Below are 18723 nucleotides of genomic sequence, written 5' to 3'. Positions count from 1 at the left end.
TATCCTTGTCAGGAAAAGACAGATGAAAGGATTTGTTGCTTAAAGTGTAAGTTTTAGGCAGCTGAGAGAGCATGCACGAAGACAGAGAAGCAGAATGAGCAAAAGAAAATAAGTACTCTCAGAAGGATTGAAAATAGAGGTTTGGCTAGGGCAGAAGGAGCTTTTTGGTGAGAAAGAATTCAGAGACGTAGTGAAGTGAGCTTGCGGAGGGCTTCATGCACAAGATGACAGGATTTATGGCTTATCCTAAGGACATTTGGAAGCTGTGAAGATTATGAACAGGTCACAGAAATAATAATATTAAGTAAAAATAACTGGTAACCTTTCATAAGCACTTGCTAATCATCAGGGCGGTTTTAAATACTCTGTGTACATCAATCCATTTAATTTGTACAACTACCTTGTGAGGTGAATTACATACTAATAACTGACCTTAGAGTGATCCATGGTGTCCAGAGTACTTTCCCAGACAGTATTTAATTTGACTTTCTCAACCATGATCTTAAGCAGTCAGTCCTGAGACTCAAAGCACAGGAAAGGACATGGGCTAGATTTGAAGGAGTAGGAAAACTATGGCCTGCGAGTCATAGCTGGCATACTGCCAGCATCGGGAAATAAGGTTTTACTGAAAGCCAGCTGTCTCCATTCTTTTATGCATTACCTGTGTCTGCTTTCATGCTGCAATCAAAGAGTTGAGTACTTGTGACAAACAGCAGATAGCTGGCAAAGCAAGAATATTTCCTATCTAGCTCTTTGTGTTAAAAGTGTCTCCACTTCTGGTCTAGAAGAGTGGAAAGACCTTAGACTTTGCTTCCACTCTGAGCTCCACCACTCATTCTAGGTAAGTGAGCTTGGGAAGTCTGTTATATGAATTCATAAAGTGGTTACTATGGCCCCCACCCAAAAAGATGATGAACAGATAACACTGAAGCTCAAAGTCTTAAAGGTGAATTGTCCTAAAAGCACAGATTCTAATTAATTATGAATCTGATAAACTGCATAGGACCAATTTGTGGAATAATCCTTTTTTTTTTCCTCTATTAAAGTGAAAATAAGAAGAAAGAAGCGAAAGAAGAGGGAAGATTTACTCAGTCTGCATACTGGTCTCCTTATTATGAGTTTTCAATAATTAGCCAGTATATCTCTTCATAAAATATTGAGTAGAAACAATCACATTTAGCCAACTTTCTGTACTACACCGTTACCATAGCATCCTCTAAGGGGTTTAATGTTAAGTCACATAATCCATAACAATCTATTCTTTGCCTGAATTGCAAATTCCCTTGCAATATGCATTACTCATTCTAACCCTCAATCATATAGCCTTTAAAGTATCTCCTAGACTACTGACAGATGTATCTTCAAGATTATAAACATGGTGAGGGCAAGAAGCATGGCTTCTATTGCTGTGCATTTCCCGTAGCTCTGAAGTGAAATGATTCATTGACAGAATAAAAGAATGATATTAAGGTGCTAATAATATGTACAGTATGTTCCTCTGATGATTTGTCTTTCTGGTGGGTGCTTTATAGGAATTAGCTCTAATCCTCAGAGAACCATGCTGTGTAGTTATTGATAGCCCTCAGGGCTACACAGTGGTAGGTCTGGCTTTAAAAAATTGGGAGTGATTTGAATGGTAATGAGCCGGATTACAACGTGAGCTTCTCTCGTTTTAGGTATAGGAAAGTGGTTTCCAATAACTGCACCGATGGAGTAAGAGAACAGTACACTGCCAAACCGCAGAAGTGTCCCGGGAAGGCCCCGCGGGGGCTGCGGATTGTCACTGCTGATGGGAAGTTGACGGCAGAACAGGGGCACAACGTTACTCTCATGGTGCAGCTGGAAGAGGTAGGACCAAAGCCCGAATCCCTTTTGTCTTCTAGGGCCAGTGATTTTTTTCCTAGGAAATCAGGTTTGGTGTGTTTTTGTTTTGTTTTATTTATTTATTTATTTATTTATTTATTTATTTATTTATTTATTTATTTTTACACGTCGTTGAAACTTTTTATGTTTTTCTACCTTTAGTTCTTTGGTTTATGGTTGTTGCTGCTGTGACTTCGCCTTCTCTGACACATTTCCTCAATTATTTTCATTTCAGTGCAAGTTGTTCTTCATGCTGACCTAATCTATCACTTCTTGGGAATTCTTTTTGGAGTTAATTGTGCCTTACTGGCACTTCCGGCAAAAAGGTTCCTCAGAATACATTAATGGTATTCCTAAAATAATTAAGCACACACGCATGTTCAGCCTAAAAGGTATTACTGCTGTCTTCCTCTCTCAACCTGAAGTCTTGGCTTTTCTTTTCCAAAGGCAGCCTGCTGGCCATACATGGAACACAAAGGCTAATCTAAATATAATTGAGTATACATACTGTCTTTGGCAATTGAGAGTTTGTATTTTTGTAGCACCTCTGCAATATCACTATGAGGATCAATTACTATTTGACAAATTATGGTTACCTGAGATTTCTGAAAATGTAGACTGGATAAAATGAAACTTATACTGTGTTTTTTAAAATACACACAGGCCCCGCGTCAGGCTCTGGGCTGATGGCTCGGAGCCTGGAGCCTGTTTCTGATTCTGTGTCTCCCTCCCTCTCTGCCCCTCCCCCGTTCATGCTCTGTCTCTCTGTCCCAAAAATAAATAAACGTTGAAAAAAAAAATTAAAAAAAAAAAAAAAAAAAAAAAGGAAAAAGGGGCGCCTGGGTGGCGCAGTCGGTTAAGCGTCCGACTTCAGCCAGGTCACGATCTCGCGGTCTGTGAGTTCGAGCCCCGCGTCAGGCTCTGGGCTGATGGCTCGGAGCCTGGAGCCTGTTTCCGATTCTGTGTCTCCCTCCCTCTCTGCCCCTCCCCCGTTCATGCTCTGTCTCTGTCCCAAAAATAAATAAACGTTGAAAAAAAAAATTAAAAAAAAAAAATAAATAAATAAAAATAAAATACACACAGGCATTTTTATCATCTTGCAAATGAGGAAGATGTTCTCTAAAGGAGAAATAATTTCATTAAATGATCTCAATTATGAAGCCAGGCAGTGCTGTATCCAGCCATGTTTTCTGAGTGCTAAAATATGGGAAGCACTGTGCTAGGCCTTGTGAACACAAAGGGATTTAAAAAGTTAATAATGAGGGGCACCTGGGTGGCTCAGTCGGTTAAACGTCCAACTCTTCATCTTGGCTCAGATCATGATCTCAGGGTTCGTGAAATTGAGCCCTGCATTGGGCTGTCTGCTGACAGTGCAGAGCCTGCTTGGGATTATCTCTCTCTCTCTCTCTCTCTCTCTCTCTCTCTCTCTCACCCTTTCTCTCTCTACTCCAACCTCTGCACGTGCATGTGCACTCTCTCTGTCTTGAAATAAACTTTTTTAAAAAGTTAATAACGACACCAGGATTAAGATCATGATCATCATCATTGACTTCCATCAACTTCTGATAGCTCGGTGGCTTTCGATCTGTAAATGAAGAAAAATTACCTGGTGAACATGTCAAAACAGTTTTCCCAGGCCATTTCTCCAAAGGTTCTGACTGAGTAAGTTGGGGGGGCAGGGGCTAAGAATATACATTTATAACAGGATCATAGGTTATACATTGTGCTTTGAGATAAACAGGGGCACCTAGGTGGCTTAGTTGGTTAAGTATCTGACTCTTGGTTTCAGCTCAGGTCATGATCTCACTGTTCTTGAGTTCAAGCCCACATCAAGCTTGGGATTCTCTCTCTCTTACTCTCTCTCTCTGCCCCTCCCCTGCTCATGCACACACACACACACTCTCTCAAAGTAAATAAGTAAACTTTAAAAAAAAGAATAAACAACAAAACTAGGGCAAAGTCAAGAAGGATAGTGTAGCCTGACAGGCTCTGGAGTGTGACTTGAAGGGGAAAAGATGAAGCAATTAGGATTGCTTTGTCAGGATTGATCAAAATCATTGGTATTTTAATTCCTGTAGGAAAAACAACTGTGAATTAATGAGTTTGAAACTCCAGCTCAGGGTGGTGCTGAGGCTTCTGGTCCAAGGACCACTTAGAGAACCGTTCTTGTAACCTAATACTCCTTTCTGGTATCTCCTTTATAAGTGCCTTTCAACCATACCTAATCGCCTAGATACATACTAAGGTTTTCCCAATTTTTTCAGTTGGCTCTAGAAAGATGCAGACCAATTTAGGCCAATTGGAGTTGCTTGCATTTCACAGAACTGGGACCAGTGCCTGAGGCTATGACATATTAGCTCACAGCAAATAAATTTATATATATATAGAGAGAGAGAGAGCCAGAATAAGATTCTGAGAGAGAGAGAGAGAGAGAGAGAGAGAGATGAGGGGGAAGAAGACTGTGACAGAATTGTCAAGAGGATTTAGGAAAACAAAATTCTTTTGTTCATAGATAGGACATTCATTGCCATGAGTCCAACAGTTCATGCTGAATTCCTCTCAAGAACTTTGCCAGTTCATACGTCACATGTAGAGGAGGTCAGATTTCAGATTCCCAGTTAGAAGGTCGAGCAGAAAGTGTTGGCTAAAGAGTTGGCTCACAAGGCTGGGAAGATAAAAGTTGACTTCAGGTCAAATCCCAGAGAGAAGAGAAACATAGAAAAGTAGCACAATTCTGTGCATTTTTGTCCCTCTCTGAGTTGTTTGGCAGCATCTACGTGATACAGAAAAAATAGAACGCAGTCACAAAAAGGATGAGAAATCAAGCATAGTTTTTAGAAGGATTACATTTTGAGGAAATAAAAATTAAAGTTCAGGGACTATCAGGGAAGGAAGCTCTGGTGAGCAGTACAACACTGGGTTCTTGAGACTTCTAGAAAACTCCGTCATATTTGTTTTTCATATAAAATATTGAACATTTAATTTAAAATATTACATATATATCCAGAAAGAGGACCATGAGGAGGAAAAAAAGCATCAGAAAAAAGAACAGTTGTCTGAGATATATTTAATATGTTCATGAATATGGGTTAAGATAGAAAATGTAACCCACCAGCAGCAATCAGTAGGAGGCAGTCAACAAATGGAAGTTGTAGAAATAAAGATGTAATAACTGATATTAAGAAGTTAGATGGATTTACAGCCAACTGAACCCATATAGATAGAGGATCAGTTAACTGGAAGAAAGGACAATTGGAACTTTAGCATTTGGCATAAGAGAAGAAGGATAGAAAATAGAGAAAATAGGAAGGGAAGGGGCACCTGGGTGGCTCAGTTGGTTAAGCCTCCGACTCTTGGTTTTGGCTCAGCTTCTGATCTCATGGTTGGTGAGTTAAAGCCCCGCATTGGGCTTGCTGTTGGGCTTGCCCATAGTGCAGAGCCTGCTTGGGATACTCTCTCTCCCTCTCATGTCCCCCTCCTCTCCTCACACACGTACTCACTCTCTCTTTGTCTCTCTCTCTCTCTCAAAACAAGTAAACTTAGGGGCGCCTGGGTGGCTCAGTCAGTTGGGAATCCGAGTTTGGCTCAGGTCGTGATCTTGTGGCTTGTGAGTTTGAGCCCGGAGACAGGCTCTGTGCTAACAGCTCAGAGCCTGGAGCCTGCTTGAGATTCTGTGTCTTCCCTTCTCTCTGTCCCTCCCATGCTCATGCTCTGTCTCCCTCTGTCTCTCAATAATGAATAAACTTTAAAAAAAAAAATTCAAAATAAGTAAACTTAAAAAAAAAAGAATAATAAGGGAAAATGATGAAAGACTACCATAAATGTAAGTGGGAACCCAGAGGAGAGAAGAAAGATACAGAGTCAGAATCATTTTTGAAGAGATAATGTCTAATAATATTCTGAAACTGACAAAAGGTGTGAGCATATCAACATAGATGGGAGAGAATCCACAAACCCCAAGCAGGAGATATACAAAGAAAACAAAAATCATGTAGGTATCATATTCAAACTACTGAAATCTAAAAACACAGAGAAAATTTTTTAAAGCAGCCCAGGAGAAAATGGAATGACATTTTTGAAGTTCTGGAGGAAAAACAAATGTGAAGGTAAAATAAAGACATTTCTCAGACAGAAACCGAGATGAGTTGTATAAGCTGATTTCTATAAAAAGAAAAACTAAAGGTAATTCTTCAGGTATAAAGAAAATGATGCCAGATAAAAGTACAATAATGGAAAGAGTGAAGAGAAAGAAAGAAGGCATATTCGGGGGTAAATTGCAATTAATAATAACTTTGCAGGCCAATAATGATCAGCTATGGGTTTAAAATATATGTAGAATTTAAATACATGACAACAATAATTCAGTGTGTATTAAATGGCATTAAAGTGTTTTCAGTTCCATGAAATGTCTGTAAAGAAGTAAAAGTACTAATTTATATTAGACACCAGCAAGTCCAGAATATGTGCTTTAATATCTAGAGAAACAGCTAAAAGAATAGTCAGAGACATTAAACTATCAAGTTATTGGCAGAGGAACTGGAATAATATTAAATGCACCTCATTAATCCAAAAGAAAAGAAAGAGAGGAGAGGAAACATTCTTACAGTCAAGACAAATAGAACAGATACAGAAATAGTAGGTATAAACCCAAATATTATCATTAATTACATAAAATAAATAGTGATTTTTGTGGCTTGCTTAAGAAGTCTGTGTCTAACCCAAGGTTGTGAAATCACGCCACAGTTTTTCTTTAGTTTCCACATTTAAGTCTATACCCTCTTGAATAAAACCAAGGTAGAAACAGGTTTTTCTCTTTGCATATCCATTGATCCAGCACCACTGAAAGACAGTTCTTCTCATGCTGAATTGCCGTGAGCCTTTGTCATAAATCAATTAAATGTACCTCTGTGTATTTGTTTCTAGATACTGTGTTCCATTGGTTTTGATTTTCAAACCTGTGTTAATTGATCATTCAAACACATTTTAAGTACTCTAGATTTAGAGTAAGTCTTGATAGTTGGGCATATAAATCCTCTGAACCAATTAAAAATCATATATTATATATAATTATATATAATATACTTTATAAAAATTTAAGAAACAAAACATATGAACATAGTGGAAGGGAAGGAAAAATAAGATAAAAAACAGACAGGGAGACAAACCATAACAGATTCTTAAACATAGAGAACAAACTAAGGGTTGCTGGAGGGGTTTGGGGTGGGAGGATGGGTTAAATGGGTGATGGGCATTAAGGAGAGCATTCGCTGGGATGAGCACTGGGTGTTATATGTAAGTGATGAATCACTAAATTGTACTCCTGACACCAATACTACACTATATGTTAACCAACTTGAATTTAAATTAACGAATGAATGAATAAAGGAATGAATGACATTAAAATATAATGCATACCCACAAACAAAACTAACACCTTATTTTCAATATATCTACCCAGAACACTACAACACATTTGGAAAAAATTTTTAAAAACATAAAATGTGTAGTGAAATATACCATGATTGTGAATTGAAACATGCAAGGTTATGAAAAGATGCCAATTTCCCCCTCATTGGTCTTATATTCAAGGCGATTTCACTGAAGTCCTAGCATATATTTGTGGGTGAAAATTGCATGATCACAAAACTTATATGAAGAAGCAAGGGCTCAAGAATAGCAAAGATAATCTTAAAGATGACTCACAGAACTGGATGGTTTACATTACAGATATCAAAATTTATTATAAAGCTATAGTAATTAAGAACGTGTCAAGATATATATATATATGTATACATATATACACACATATATGTACGTGTATATATGTATACATGTATACATATATGTATATATGTGGTGTGTATATACATATATGTATATGTATATATATGTATATATGTATGTGTGTGTGTGTGTGTGTGTGTGTGTATATATATATATATATATATATATATATATATGTATATATATCCTATATATCCAAGCTGATCAAGAGAGGGAATAGTGAGTCAAGAAATACACGCATACATATATATGCATGTGTGTGTGTGTATGTGTGTGTGTGTGTGTGTATATATATATATATATATACACACATCATACTCTTTGTGACAAATGATACACTGTAGTAGAGTAGATAAATTATCTTTTCAATACACAGTGCAGTGCCATCAAAGTCCACGTGGGAATACGTGAATCTTGATTTCTCTTAACACAAAAATAATTCCAACTGGGTTGTCCATCTCATTTTGAAAGATAAAACTAAAGTGTTTAAAGAAAATGCAGAAGAGTATTGTTAAGCAGAGATTGTTTTAAAACGGGAAATGAAACGTACTAAATATACAGAATAATATGGTTTGATTAGACTATATTAAAATTAGGAATTTCTTTTCTTGAAAATACACTATTTAGAAAATAAAAAGGTAAGCCCTGGAGGGTAAGAAGTTATTTGCAATACATAAGTTCAATAAAGGACTCATGCCCAGAAAATTATAAATGAATTCTACAATCAATTCTACAAAAATTCTGGCAACTAGCTAGAAAATGCACAAATGACTTAAATGGACTTCTCAAAGAGGACAACCAAATAGGTGATAAGCATATGAAAAAATTCTCACCATCACTGCTCATCAGGAACACACGTGAAAACTAAAATAAGATATTACTATCTACCTATCAGAAGATTAACATTTTCAAACACTAATAATACCAAGTATTATTGTTGGAGTAACTGGTCATTCATACAATAGTGCTTGGAGCATGGATTGTTACAGTTTTAGAGATCTGTTTGACATTAACTACTAATCACTGTACTGTTCTGTAAATATATGTGCAGACTATAACCCAGGATTTCTACTCCTAAGTGTACACTCATCAGAATGCATACAAATATGCACCAGAATATGTGGAAAATAATATACATGGCGGACTTACTCATAAGAGGTCAAACTGGAAACAAACATGTATCAACAGTGTCATCAAGAAATAAGTTACATTATACTTATAAAATGGAATGCGGTACAACAATGAAAAAGAACAAACTATTCCTCCCTACATAAACTTGGATGAGTCTCATATCCACTATTACAGTAAAGAAATCAGACTGAGAAAAAAAAATACATGTATACATATATATATATATATGTATGTATCATGTGATTCTGTTTAATTAAGCTGCAAAAGTAGGCAAAGCTAATTTATGGTAACAGAAGTGACAGTGACAGTTACCCTGGGATTTGGGGGTACTGGAAATTTTCAATTTTTTTCATTGATTAATGGATACATTCATTTTGTAAAAAAAAATCAAGTCGTATAGTTGATTTACTTATTTTTTCTTTATGTCTTTTAATGCTCGACAAACAGCTTACTTAAAAATCATTTGAGAAATTCAAATAGCATTTATCTGTACATTTTGTATTTAGGTCTTTAGGGAAAAAAAAAGAAAACGGAAAGAAAACTTTGGGGACATTTAGGAAAGGATGTACTTCCTGGGTCAATCCTATATTCTATACTTCCCTGTATAGTGAGCATGAAGTCATCTTTCCCAGAGATATAAGGAACCTGGTTATGATGACTTAGAAGGACATGATCTTTTGAAGCAGCAGATGTTTGTGTGGAAGCAGGCTTCAGAATTCAGAGTTTTGTTCCATTTCTAAGAGCACAATAGCGCAAGGTCTGAAACAAGAACTCACGCCTGGTCGGCTCTGGCCTTTGTATACCCTCCAGGGACAGAGGCCAAGCTCTCATCCATTCACCTTTGCTTTCTATGTAACAAAGATCATCAGGCATCTCAGACTTGGCTGAGTGATGTGAGAACAGATTGGGGAATCTGGTTCTAAGATGTGTAAATTCATGCCTTCTGGGCGCACGAAGGGGAAAAAAAAATAACAAGTTAGTTCATTCCGCTTGAGTGGGCAAAGCTACAGCAGTGAGAAAGAAATCTGCTATCTTCAGCTGTCAGACCTGGCCCCTTGATGCTCTTGTTTCCGAGTGCAAAGTACAAGCCAAAAAGACTGTCCCCACATCAAGAGGCCCTGGGGACCTCAAATGCAGCTGTGGGATTCTGTGCTGATGTTCACAAACTGTCCTTACAGAAACACCCGGTTTCTCTATTAATCTCTGGGTTATATACATAGGCTTGGGTGATGCACATGATCAGGCATACAAAGTAAAGGAAAGTAGAGTGTCGCTGAGAAGCTGGGGAGCATTGATAAATGTAACACAGTGACAACAATTTGGATATCCAGCCTTTAATGAACACTGAGTGTAGTCCAGTTTGTGAATGTTTTCTTGTATTATTTCATTTAGATCCCACAGCAACCCTAGGGGAGTAGGTGTTACCCTCCTCATTGCATTTCATAGATAGCACAGTTAAAGCACAGAAAGGCAAAGTAACTTACCTGAGATCCCACAGCTACTTACACATAGAGTCAGGAGTCAGATCCAGGCTGTATGGTATCTGGCCTTTTTATTACTTCCCTCTGGTGGAAAGCACCAAGTTCTGGGAACGGACCTCATGTAGTTCCTAATGTTCCCTAGAAATACTTCCCTGGAGACACATGGTAACAAAGACCAAGAAGTAGAAAAAATAGGCAAAATTTTCTATGCCCTAGCCAGTCTGGCTTATTGCTGCTGCTATATTCTTACACACTGGTCATATATAAAGCCAAATTTTCCTCCTGGATTTTCTGAGAATATTATGGCTTGCGATCAATTTGTTGAAGACCATTTTAGCAACCAGAGATCCCAAATCCTTTCTAGGTTTCCTTCTCTTTGTAAAATTCTATCTGTATTGAATGGCTTCTATGTATCTGGTATTGTTTTATCCATTCTAAAGAATATTGGAAATATAGGACATGAATGCAGGACTCAGAGAGTTTGTCCTCCATGTATGCCCAACTTCTCCAGAGTCTTGGGTATGAATTAGATTAGAAGACTTGTTTAATCAAATCCAAAACAGAAACAAACAAAACCCCTGACATATGCCACTGGCAACACACGCGGTCTGTATTATCCCCCTCAAAGTCTCTGAATCCGCTTCTCATTTGAATTTGACACTCCTAAATTCGCTTTAAATACAGTATTAGGCTCTTGCCACCATACCTAGTGCCAATTTTTCACAACAGTAGGGACATTACTGCCAAGCTTCTGATGCTTCTAAAGTAACAAGTCCTCAAGGTACCAAAGGGGCCAAGAAGTCCCCACTACATTCTGATAATTACACGACAGTGTGATTAATGCAGAAATAGGCATGAGACTCTCCAGTTTGGTATGATATTTTGTCATTTGGACACCACGGATTAGGCCTATGTGTCTCCTGGCTTACTCATAATTCAGTTTTCTCCTATAGGCTTGTCTTCTGTCTATTGGACTGGGTAGGGCTAGGGACTGATATCATGCCCCGTTCTTTGCCCCCAGTTATTTACATACAAGCCCCTCCATGTAGGCTCCACCTCCTGTACATATCAAGTGAAGTTTGAATGGCCTGAGGAATCAACTGTGCCACCAAATAGTTATCGTGTGTATTTATTGGTTCTCCAACACATATTTTACTAAGTTCCAAGTTTACAGCATGTACTTTTCATTTATGAGTAGACCTATTTCATTTTGTAGAGATCCGTGTTTTTGGTGAACAAGGGTCTCTGCCGTATCAAGTTTCAAATAACAATCTAACCACATGAAATATAAAATAATAAACATTTTATATTCATTGAAAACAAACATACAATTTAGTTTACTGCATTATATTGTAATAATATTCTTGGCAGCCCCCACCACACAATAAATGCCGTTAAGGTGTGAATCATGCCATGCTTGGTTGTAGGCCCAACATCTCTTCTCACTGCGCCTAACACATGGATAGAACTCAGTCAGCGTGTGTGGATTTGGATAGGCTTCCCCAAGGAGTATAGAGATGAAGCCCAAACTTAAAAGGAAAAGACTCTTAAATTTTCCATCACATCCAAAACATGTTTAACTCTTCATCTGAAATCTAAATCCCTTCCTTTGTTCTGTACTAATGCTTGTCCTAATTCTAACATAAGAATATCAATGAAAACCTTGCTAACATCAGAGCAAAGAAGAGAACGTCTTAGTGATGGAAGATTCTCAAAGGCTAGGTACACTGATGCTGGCTTGTATGTGTCGGAGTAAAAATTGTGCAGACTTGACATGTGCAAGAAATGGAAGGTGTCCTTCAAATAGCATGTGAGGCCACCCTCCACATCTAGGTGACAGAAAGGGCTGTGTAACACAGCTGGTTCAAACTCCCAAAGCTTGGCTCCCCCACCTGTTACTCAGAGAACCACATAAGTCTGTTAAAGTTGAGGAAAAGCCCCTATTGTCAGAAACTCCGTCACTGCCATTTTCATGTTCTCTCCCAAAGTACTCTAATGAAGGATCCTTCACCAGAAGCAACAAGGCAAAGGAGACAATATTTCTTCCACTGCAGACTCCCTCATTGTGGCTAATACAAGAACATACAGGGGCGCCTGGGTGGCTCAGTCGTGTGAGCGTCCAACTTCAGCTCAGGTCATGATCTCGCGGTCTGTGAGTTCGAGACCCGCGTCAGGCTCCTTGCTGACAGCTCGGAGCCTGGAGCCTGCTTCGGATTCTGTGTCTCCCACTCCCTCTGCCTCTCGCCTGCTCATGCTCTGTCTCTCTCACTCTCAAAAATGAATAAGTATTAAAAACAAATTTTAAAGAACACATATACATATACACTCTGCATTTATGCATCACTGTTTCCTTGGGGACAAAGAATAGTTAATCCAGAGACCAACGAAAAGGGGAGAGAAACTGTCCATAAAGTTATATCTGACTAGCCAAACATTTTTCAACCACACCTGAATTTAAGGGAGCCTATCAAAGGTGTTTTGCCCTGAGATCCAAGTATCCAATGACAGGTGGCATCCCTCTGTCTGGAGACTTGTTTAAGATGGATGTTCTCTGGACCACTAATGAGCACCTAATGAGCCTATAGACTTCTCAGTGCGATAACTCGGCTTCCTGGAGAAATCCAATGCAAGAAACTGAAGGCATAAGATGGATGGCAGAGAGCCTAATCAGTCTTAAGAACTCAACAAAACCCATTTGGAAGGCATTCATTGGAGAAGACTATAGGCAGAAATGGTGTCTGTCTGTTACAGAAGATAATTAAATCTGTTTTAAACAGCTGTAAGAATAAGGAGATGCAATTCGCTGCATAATTTAAGACTTTTAAATTAAATCTGAGGCAAGGGACTAAAATTAAAACTTTGATCTGTATCTCATTGTCTTAATACTTCAATTTACATACAAAGACTGGAACTTAATAAGGAAAATTCATGATTATAACTTCTTCGGTGAGATTTAACTTCAAAACATGAAGGCTGTGCCCTCATTAAATGGATTTCAATGATCTGTAATTTCACATACATTGAAAGACTTATGGCAGCATAAAAGTAACCACAGTGTAATAACACTTCATAAATATTGCAGGATGCTCCCAGCCGTCGGATGATAGAGAACATGACTCTTGATAAAATTTTCTGTGAGAACCTCGTTTGTTGAAGTCGTAAAGGAATTTGACCTACTTTTTCATCTGGGGGAAAATTGGGGCCTTTAGAAATGGCACAAAGAGTTAGTAGGCAGTGTTCAGTCTAGACAGGTATCAGTGTCTAAGCCAGCCCAGGGCGGACTCAGAAGCCTCGGCTGTTTTCTCCTTTCACACAAAGGAACAGGAGCTGATTTCAATGAGCCGTGGGGACTTAAGAGGCTTTCTCATGTATTATCCCATACTCTATTCAGCTTTATTCTCTTTGACTCTAGCAAGGTAACTGAGCCACTTGATTTCTTCTCCCTTGCTGCTTCAAGTTAAAAAAGAAAGAGGGAAATGAGGCGGGCAATATAGGTTGTCTCTAGCCAGAGGCCTAGCATCTGAAGTTCAGGTTGGCTTGGTTACCAGCTCTTTTTTTTTTTTTTAATGTTTGTTTATTTTTGAGTGAGAGAGAGAGAGAGAGACAGACAGAGCGTGATTGGGGGAGGGGCAGAGAGAGACACACACACAGTCTGAAGCAGGCTCCAGGCTCTGGGCCATCAGCACAGAGCCCGATGTGGGGCTCAAACCCGCAAACCATGACCTGAGCCGAAGTCGGATGCTTAACCGACTGAGCCACCCAGGTGCCCCTTTTAGCAGCTCTTTCTAAGGCTCCACTTTTCCTTCCCTCAATACTGGTCCACATACACTGGGGTGTTGCTATTCTTTAGGGTTTCAGGGAATCAGTGTTTGCAAAGCACTTTGCCTTGACAAGCAAAGAGCGACACCTGGCTCATTACTGAGAGTTTCAGTCTCTCAGCCTGTCTGCTTTAGGCCCTACAACACCAGTGCCCCATTTCATTCACACGGCTGGCCACTACCCCCGAAGGAGAACTTCACCCAACCATGCAAGGTTTGCCCAAGTGTGCAGCTTCCTCAGGTTTCTGGCTTTGCACTTTGTCATTTATTATTCCATGACTTTGTCTTATCAGCTCCTTCCTTAGTGTAATCCACCATTTTTTTTTAATTTTAATTTTTTCTATTAGTTTTCTTTATTTATAAGAGGCACGGAGAGACAGAGCACGTGTGGGGGCGGGACAGAGAGGGAGGGAGACAGAATCAGAAGTAGGCTCCAGGCTCCGAGCTCTCAGCACAGAGCCCGATGTGCGGCCCGAACCCACAAACTGTGAGATCATGACCTGAGCCAAAGTCGGACGCTCAACCGGCTGAGCCACCCAGGTGCCTCTAGTGTGATCCACCATTTGTGTGCGTGGACAGTCTCCATCTTGTGACACTGCAGTAGCACTTGAATGAACTATGCATCTTCACCTAAGAGCTGAGATCATTTTAGCAGCCTGAAGGGGTGTTGGAATATGAGTGGATCTTCACTAATGCCCATAACAAGAATAATACAATTATGAAAAATAGCAGGTCACCTACCCTAAATTTGATGATTTGGCTCATGGTCATTCTGCTTATTTTTATAAGTAAAGAAATTGAGGTTCAAACGTAAATTGCATTTCAAAGGGCATGTAACCAGAGTCTTCCAACTCCCAAGTTACCAGCTGACTCTGTAGGGCACTTCTTCTTCATACAGTACTCCGTAGACCTCTATAAAGTCACTTAGATCTCTCAAGAACCTAATAATTTGGAAAAGTGAGGAAGTAAGCATCTGGGGCAAGAAATCATATCCATTTCAGAGATAAGATCTTATGATTTTAGTTAAGTGTAGCAAGTGATGCTAGATAAAAAAGTTTTGAATGCTATTTAGAAATTTTGAAAGCATAACATAAAACAGTATAATGATTCCAGGATTGTGTGTGTGTGTGTGTGTGTGTGTGTGTGTGTGTGTGTGTCTACGCATTTGCACATGTTCAAGTGCTTCTTATTGGTTACTATAACATTCACCAATCTAACAATGTCATCTCTGGGTGATACAATTATGAGCGATTTGAATTTTCTTTTTCCTCATTTGATGTGTTTCCTACATTTTCTTTATGAATTTTCCATGACTTTCTCTCTTTTTTCTTCTTTCTTCTAATTAAGCTAACATATTTCTATAAAGTATTTTCTAAGTTTTTTTCATTTTGAGAGAGAGAGAGAGAGAGAATGCACATGCAAGGGAGGGGCAGAGAGAGGACAGAGAGAATCCCAAGCAGGCTCCGCAGTGTTAGCACAGAGCCTGATATGGAGAACGATCTCATGAACTATGAGATCATGACCTGAGCTGAAATCAAGAGTCGGATGCTTAAAAGATTGAGCCACCCAGGCGCCCCAAACCTAATATATTTCTATTATATATTTTACTACATAAAAATATGTAGGAAAAATTCATTGCATAAGTTTATTCCTAAAGGAATCTCCCTACTCCTTTTTTTAAGCACCATTTTGCTCTTATTCCATACCTGAATGCTTTAGACTGATTTTTTAAAATTATTTAAAAATATTTACATGATTTTTGTCATTTGGTGGCACCCTAGTTTTCCTACCAAAGCTTGGTGTGGTGATTCCTAAAGCCACCATGTAGTGGTAATAATGTACTGATGTCCTATATTACCTAAAAAGTGTTTTTAAAACATAATGGGTCACAAGTATGAGCTCTATCTACCACAGTGTCTAGATGCCGTAAGCGGACCTTGGCTTATAGTTATTGATCTGCTTACACAAGCCAAATGTCCCTCCTGCCTTATGGTATTCTGTTCCATTCTAAGCCAGACACCAAGTACAGAAGACATAAAAAGAGAATGTGGAAATTTGCTGTTCGTTTCAAACACATGGTGCTATGGCTCATTTGGAAATGAAGGATTAAACCATTTTGTAATGTTCCAGTTGGAAATTCTTGGTCTGAGCATTAGATCCAGAAGTGTTTGGATACTTAGCTAGGCAAATCCCAAGGATCAGAGTCCTCAGTGAAGGGCCCAGCCATCTGTATTTCATCCTAGGGAACGTGAAATATGTATCCAGTCAAATGATTTGGTGGATCCATAGTCTGGTCTTCTGGCATCACTGACCTGGTTGGACCTGAGTTCTCCGGTGAAATGTAAAACGCCATATGCACCGCCCTCCTCCCTTGTGTGAATATTCTCCCTCCGGGTCAGAGCATACAAGTTTACTGCTACTACCTTTTCTTGCAAGAGGTGTGGGGGTCTGCACATTTGGGGAGGCACCTGTGCCAGAGAAAACCATCTCTGAGTAGACAAGGGGAGGAGCTGACTCTATAATTATGCAATCATGCCACTATGTAAGTATCTTGAGATTGTGTCCAGAGCTCAGTTTTTAAGCTGAAGAGAAACCCAGAGAGCATGAATTGAACCACATATTCAGGAAACACTTTCCCAGCAGATCTAGTGAGGCAGTCTCAGCTTTCAGTAATGCTAGCATCTCTTGAAAAGGATACCAGAGAGAACCAAGACTTGCTTAGGAACAGAAGATAGGGCATTTGCAACTGTCTTTTCTTATAGACTAGTGTTATCCTGTGCTGGAAGGACTCAGTTTACCATTATAAAAGGGCAGACTCAACACAGTCATGTCAGTTGATTCTTGTTTAGAGTTCTTCTCACTCTGTTGAGCACTCACATCAGCAGGGTGTTCACAAAGAAGTTTTGCAGCTTCCATGGTATTTTACAGAACCTGGCATATCATACTGAGCTCCTCTTACATTGCTATTTAATGAAGAATTTGATCCATGTTGGCATTCCGTTAGAGGGTTTTAGCTACTGGAACTTACAAAAGCTTTCTGGTTTCACATATGAGTGAATCCTTTCTTCAAGAGCACCCACTGGGAATGAGCACAATAAAATAGTTTCAGTTGTGAACCAGTAGTAGGAGTGCTGAACTTGGAGTTAAGAAGAGAGAGTTTGGTTCAAACTAGTCTTGGGACTCAAGGCAAATCTTAACAGTCTTTTGGGGTTGAAGATTAAATGAGATACTATACAGACAGCAGTTATTATTTCTGCCACAGTGAACTTTCAAGGAATGCTGTCTTTTCTCTTAGCGACTACCAGGAGATGTTCTAGAATAGTCTTACTTACATATTTTATAATAAGAAGTCACCTTCCAGAGCTCACTCTTACTGAATAAGCACAAGGTGGATAGCACTGCTCCCATGAACTTATTTCCACCAGCTGAAGAAACCTCCTGTTTGATAGCCAGGACTCAGTGTACCATAGTGATCTCTTTTCCTGTTTCTTGTTGAGATTCTGTTAACCTGAGTCTGACTAAACCTACCGGGAGTAGGCTATGCAACGCACAGGTGGGTTACTTTTACTTTGTGCTCCCCACTCTGCTAAACATTTTTAGTATTAGAAAGGGCTGAAATATCTTATTTTTGTTTCTGTCATTCAATGCTGTCTGATGATTTTTTGATTGTACTTTGTCGTCCAAAGAGCATTAGAAAGAACAGAAATCTAAGACCAAAGTTGGCTGTACTCCCTCATCAATCTATGATCAATCTGTGTCCCCTTCTGGTTGTTTCTCATATACCTAGTCAACATTTAAACATTTACATTACTGGTAGAAATAGAATGGTGTGGTTTGTGGTATTTCTTGTGTCGTACCATACTCCACCCCCCGCCTTTGAAATTTGGTGAAGTCGTGGGGCGCCTGGGTGGCGCAGTCGGTTAAGCGTCTGACTTCAGCCAGGTCACGATCTCGCGGTCTGTGAGTTCGAGCCCCGCGTCGGGCTCTGGGCTGATGGCTCAGAGCCTGGAGCCTGTTTCTGATTCTGTGTCTCCCTCTCTCTCTGACCCTCGCCCGTTCATGCTCTGTCTCTCTCTGTCCCAAAAATAAATAAACGTTAAAAAAAAATTTAAAAAAAAAAAAAAAAAAAAAAGAAATTTGGTGAAGTCTTTACTTTCTCTTCTTTACTCCCTCCCTCTTTTAATCCTAAGTGCTGGTCTCTGTCTGCACCTCACATCTCTTTGCCCCCCATGGAGTCAGTGTTAACAGACTGCACTGCATTTACCATCACCTTTATGCTCGTAAGAATACACACATATAGTACGTATACTGTTATCTGTTGTGTTTCTGTTTGTGACAACAAGGGGTTATACTCAAGTCAGTTCTCCGCATCGTACTTTGTGCCACATGAACTTTAAGCTCCCTTTCAAAACTGAATTTTCGTGAAGGCTGAGGCAAGCTGGAGCTTTGCAGGGGCCAGACTCTGACATATGAGTCCAGTTTCTATCTGCAGTGAGTCTATAATGCCTTCAGGAGTGTCTTGGAATCTCATCTTGGGACGAGGCTGTCAGTGTTGAGTTACTATAGCATTTGTTTTCCCATTTTCCTCTCAAGCCATGTTGCAGGAACTGATAGGTTCATACACCTTCCATTCCTCAGGTTAATCT

The 18723-nt window shown here is 39.3% G+C and overlaps 1 protein-coding gene across 6 annotated transcripts in view; it reads left to right on the top strand.

Annotated features, from left to right (window-relative positions):
* Positions 1-18723, top strand: part of SORCS1 (sortilin related VPS10 domain containing receptor 1) — a 550691-nt gene that overhangs the window by 432417 nt on the left and 99551 nt on the right. For all 6 annotated transcript variants that reach the window (XM_086680819.1, XM_086680821.1, XM_086680820.1 and 3 more), the window contains exon 18: positions 1677-1848. In XM_086680819.1, coding sequence (XP_086536945.1) covers positions 1677-1848 — 172 coding nt within the window. The remainder of the gene's footprint in view (positions 1-1676; positions 1849-18723) is intronic.

This window comes from Puma concolor, chromosome D2, assembly GCF_028749965.1.
Source record: "Puma concolor isolate L17-30 chromosome D2, mPumCon1.1.hap2, whole genome shotgun sequence".
NCBI lineage: Eukaryota > Metazoa > Chordata > Mammalia > Carnivora > Felidae > Puma > Puma concolor.
The sequence above is the reverse complement of the archived record's forward strand: the minus strand, read 5'-3'. Positions and strand labels throughout refer to the sequence as shown.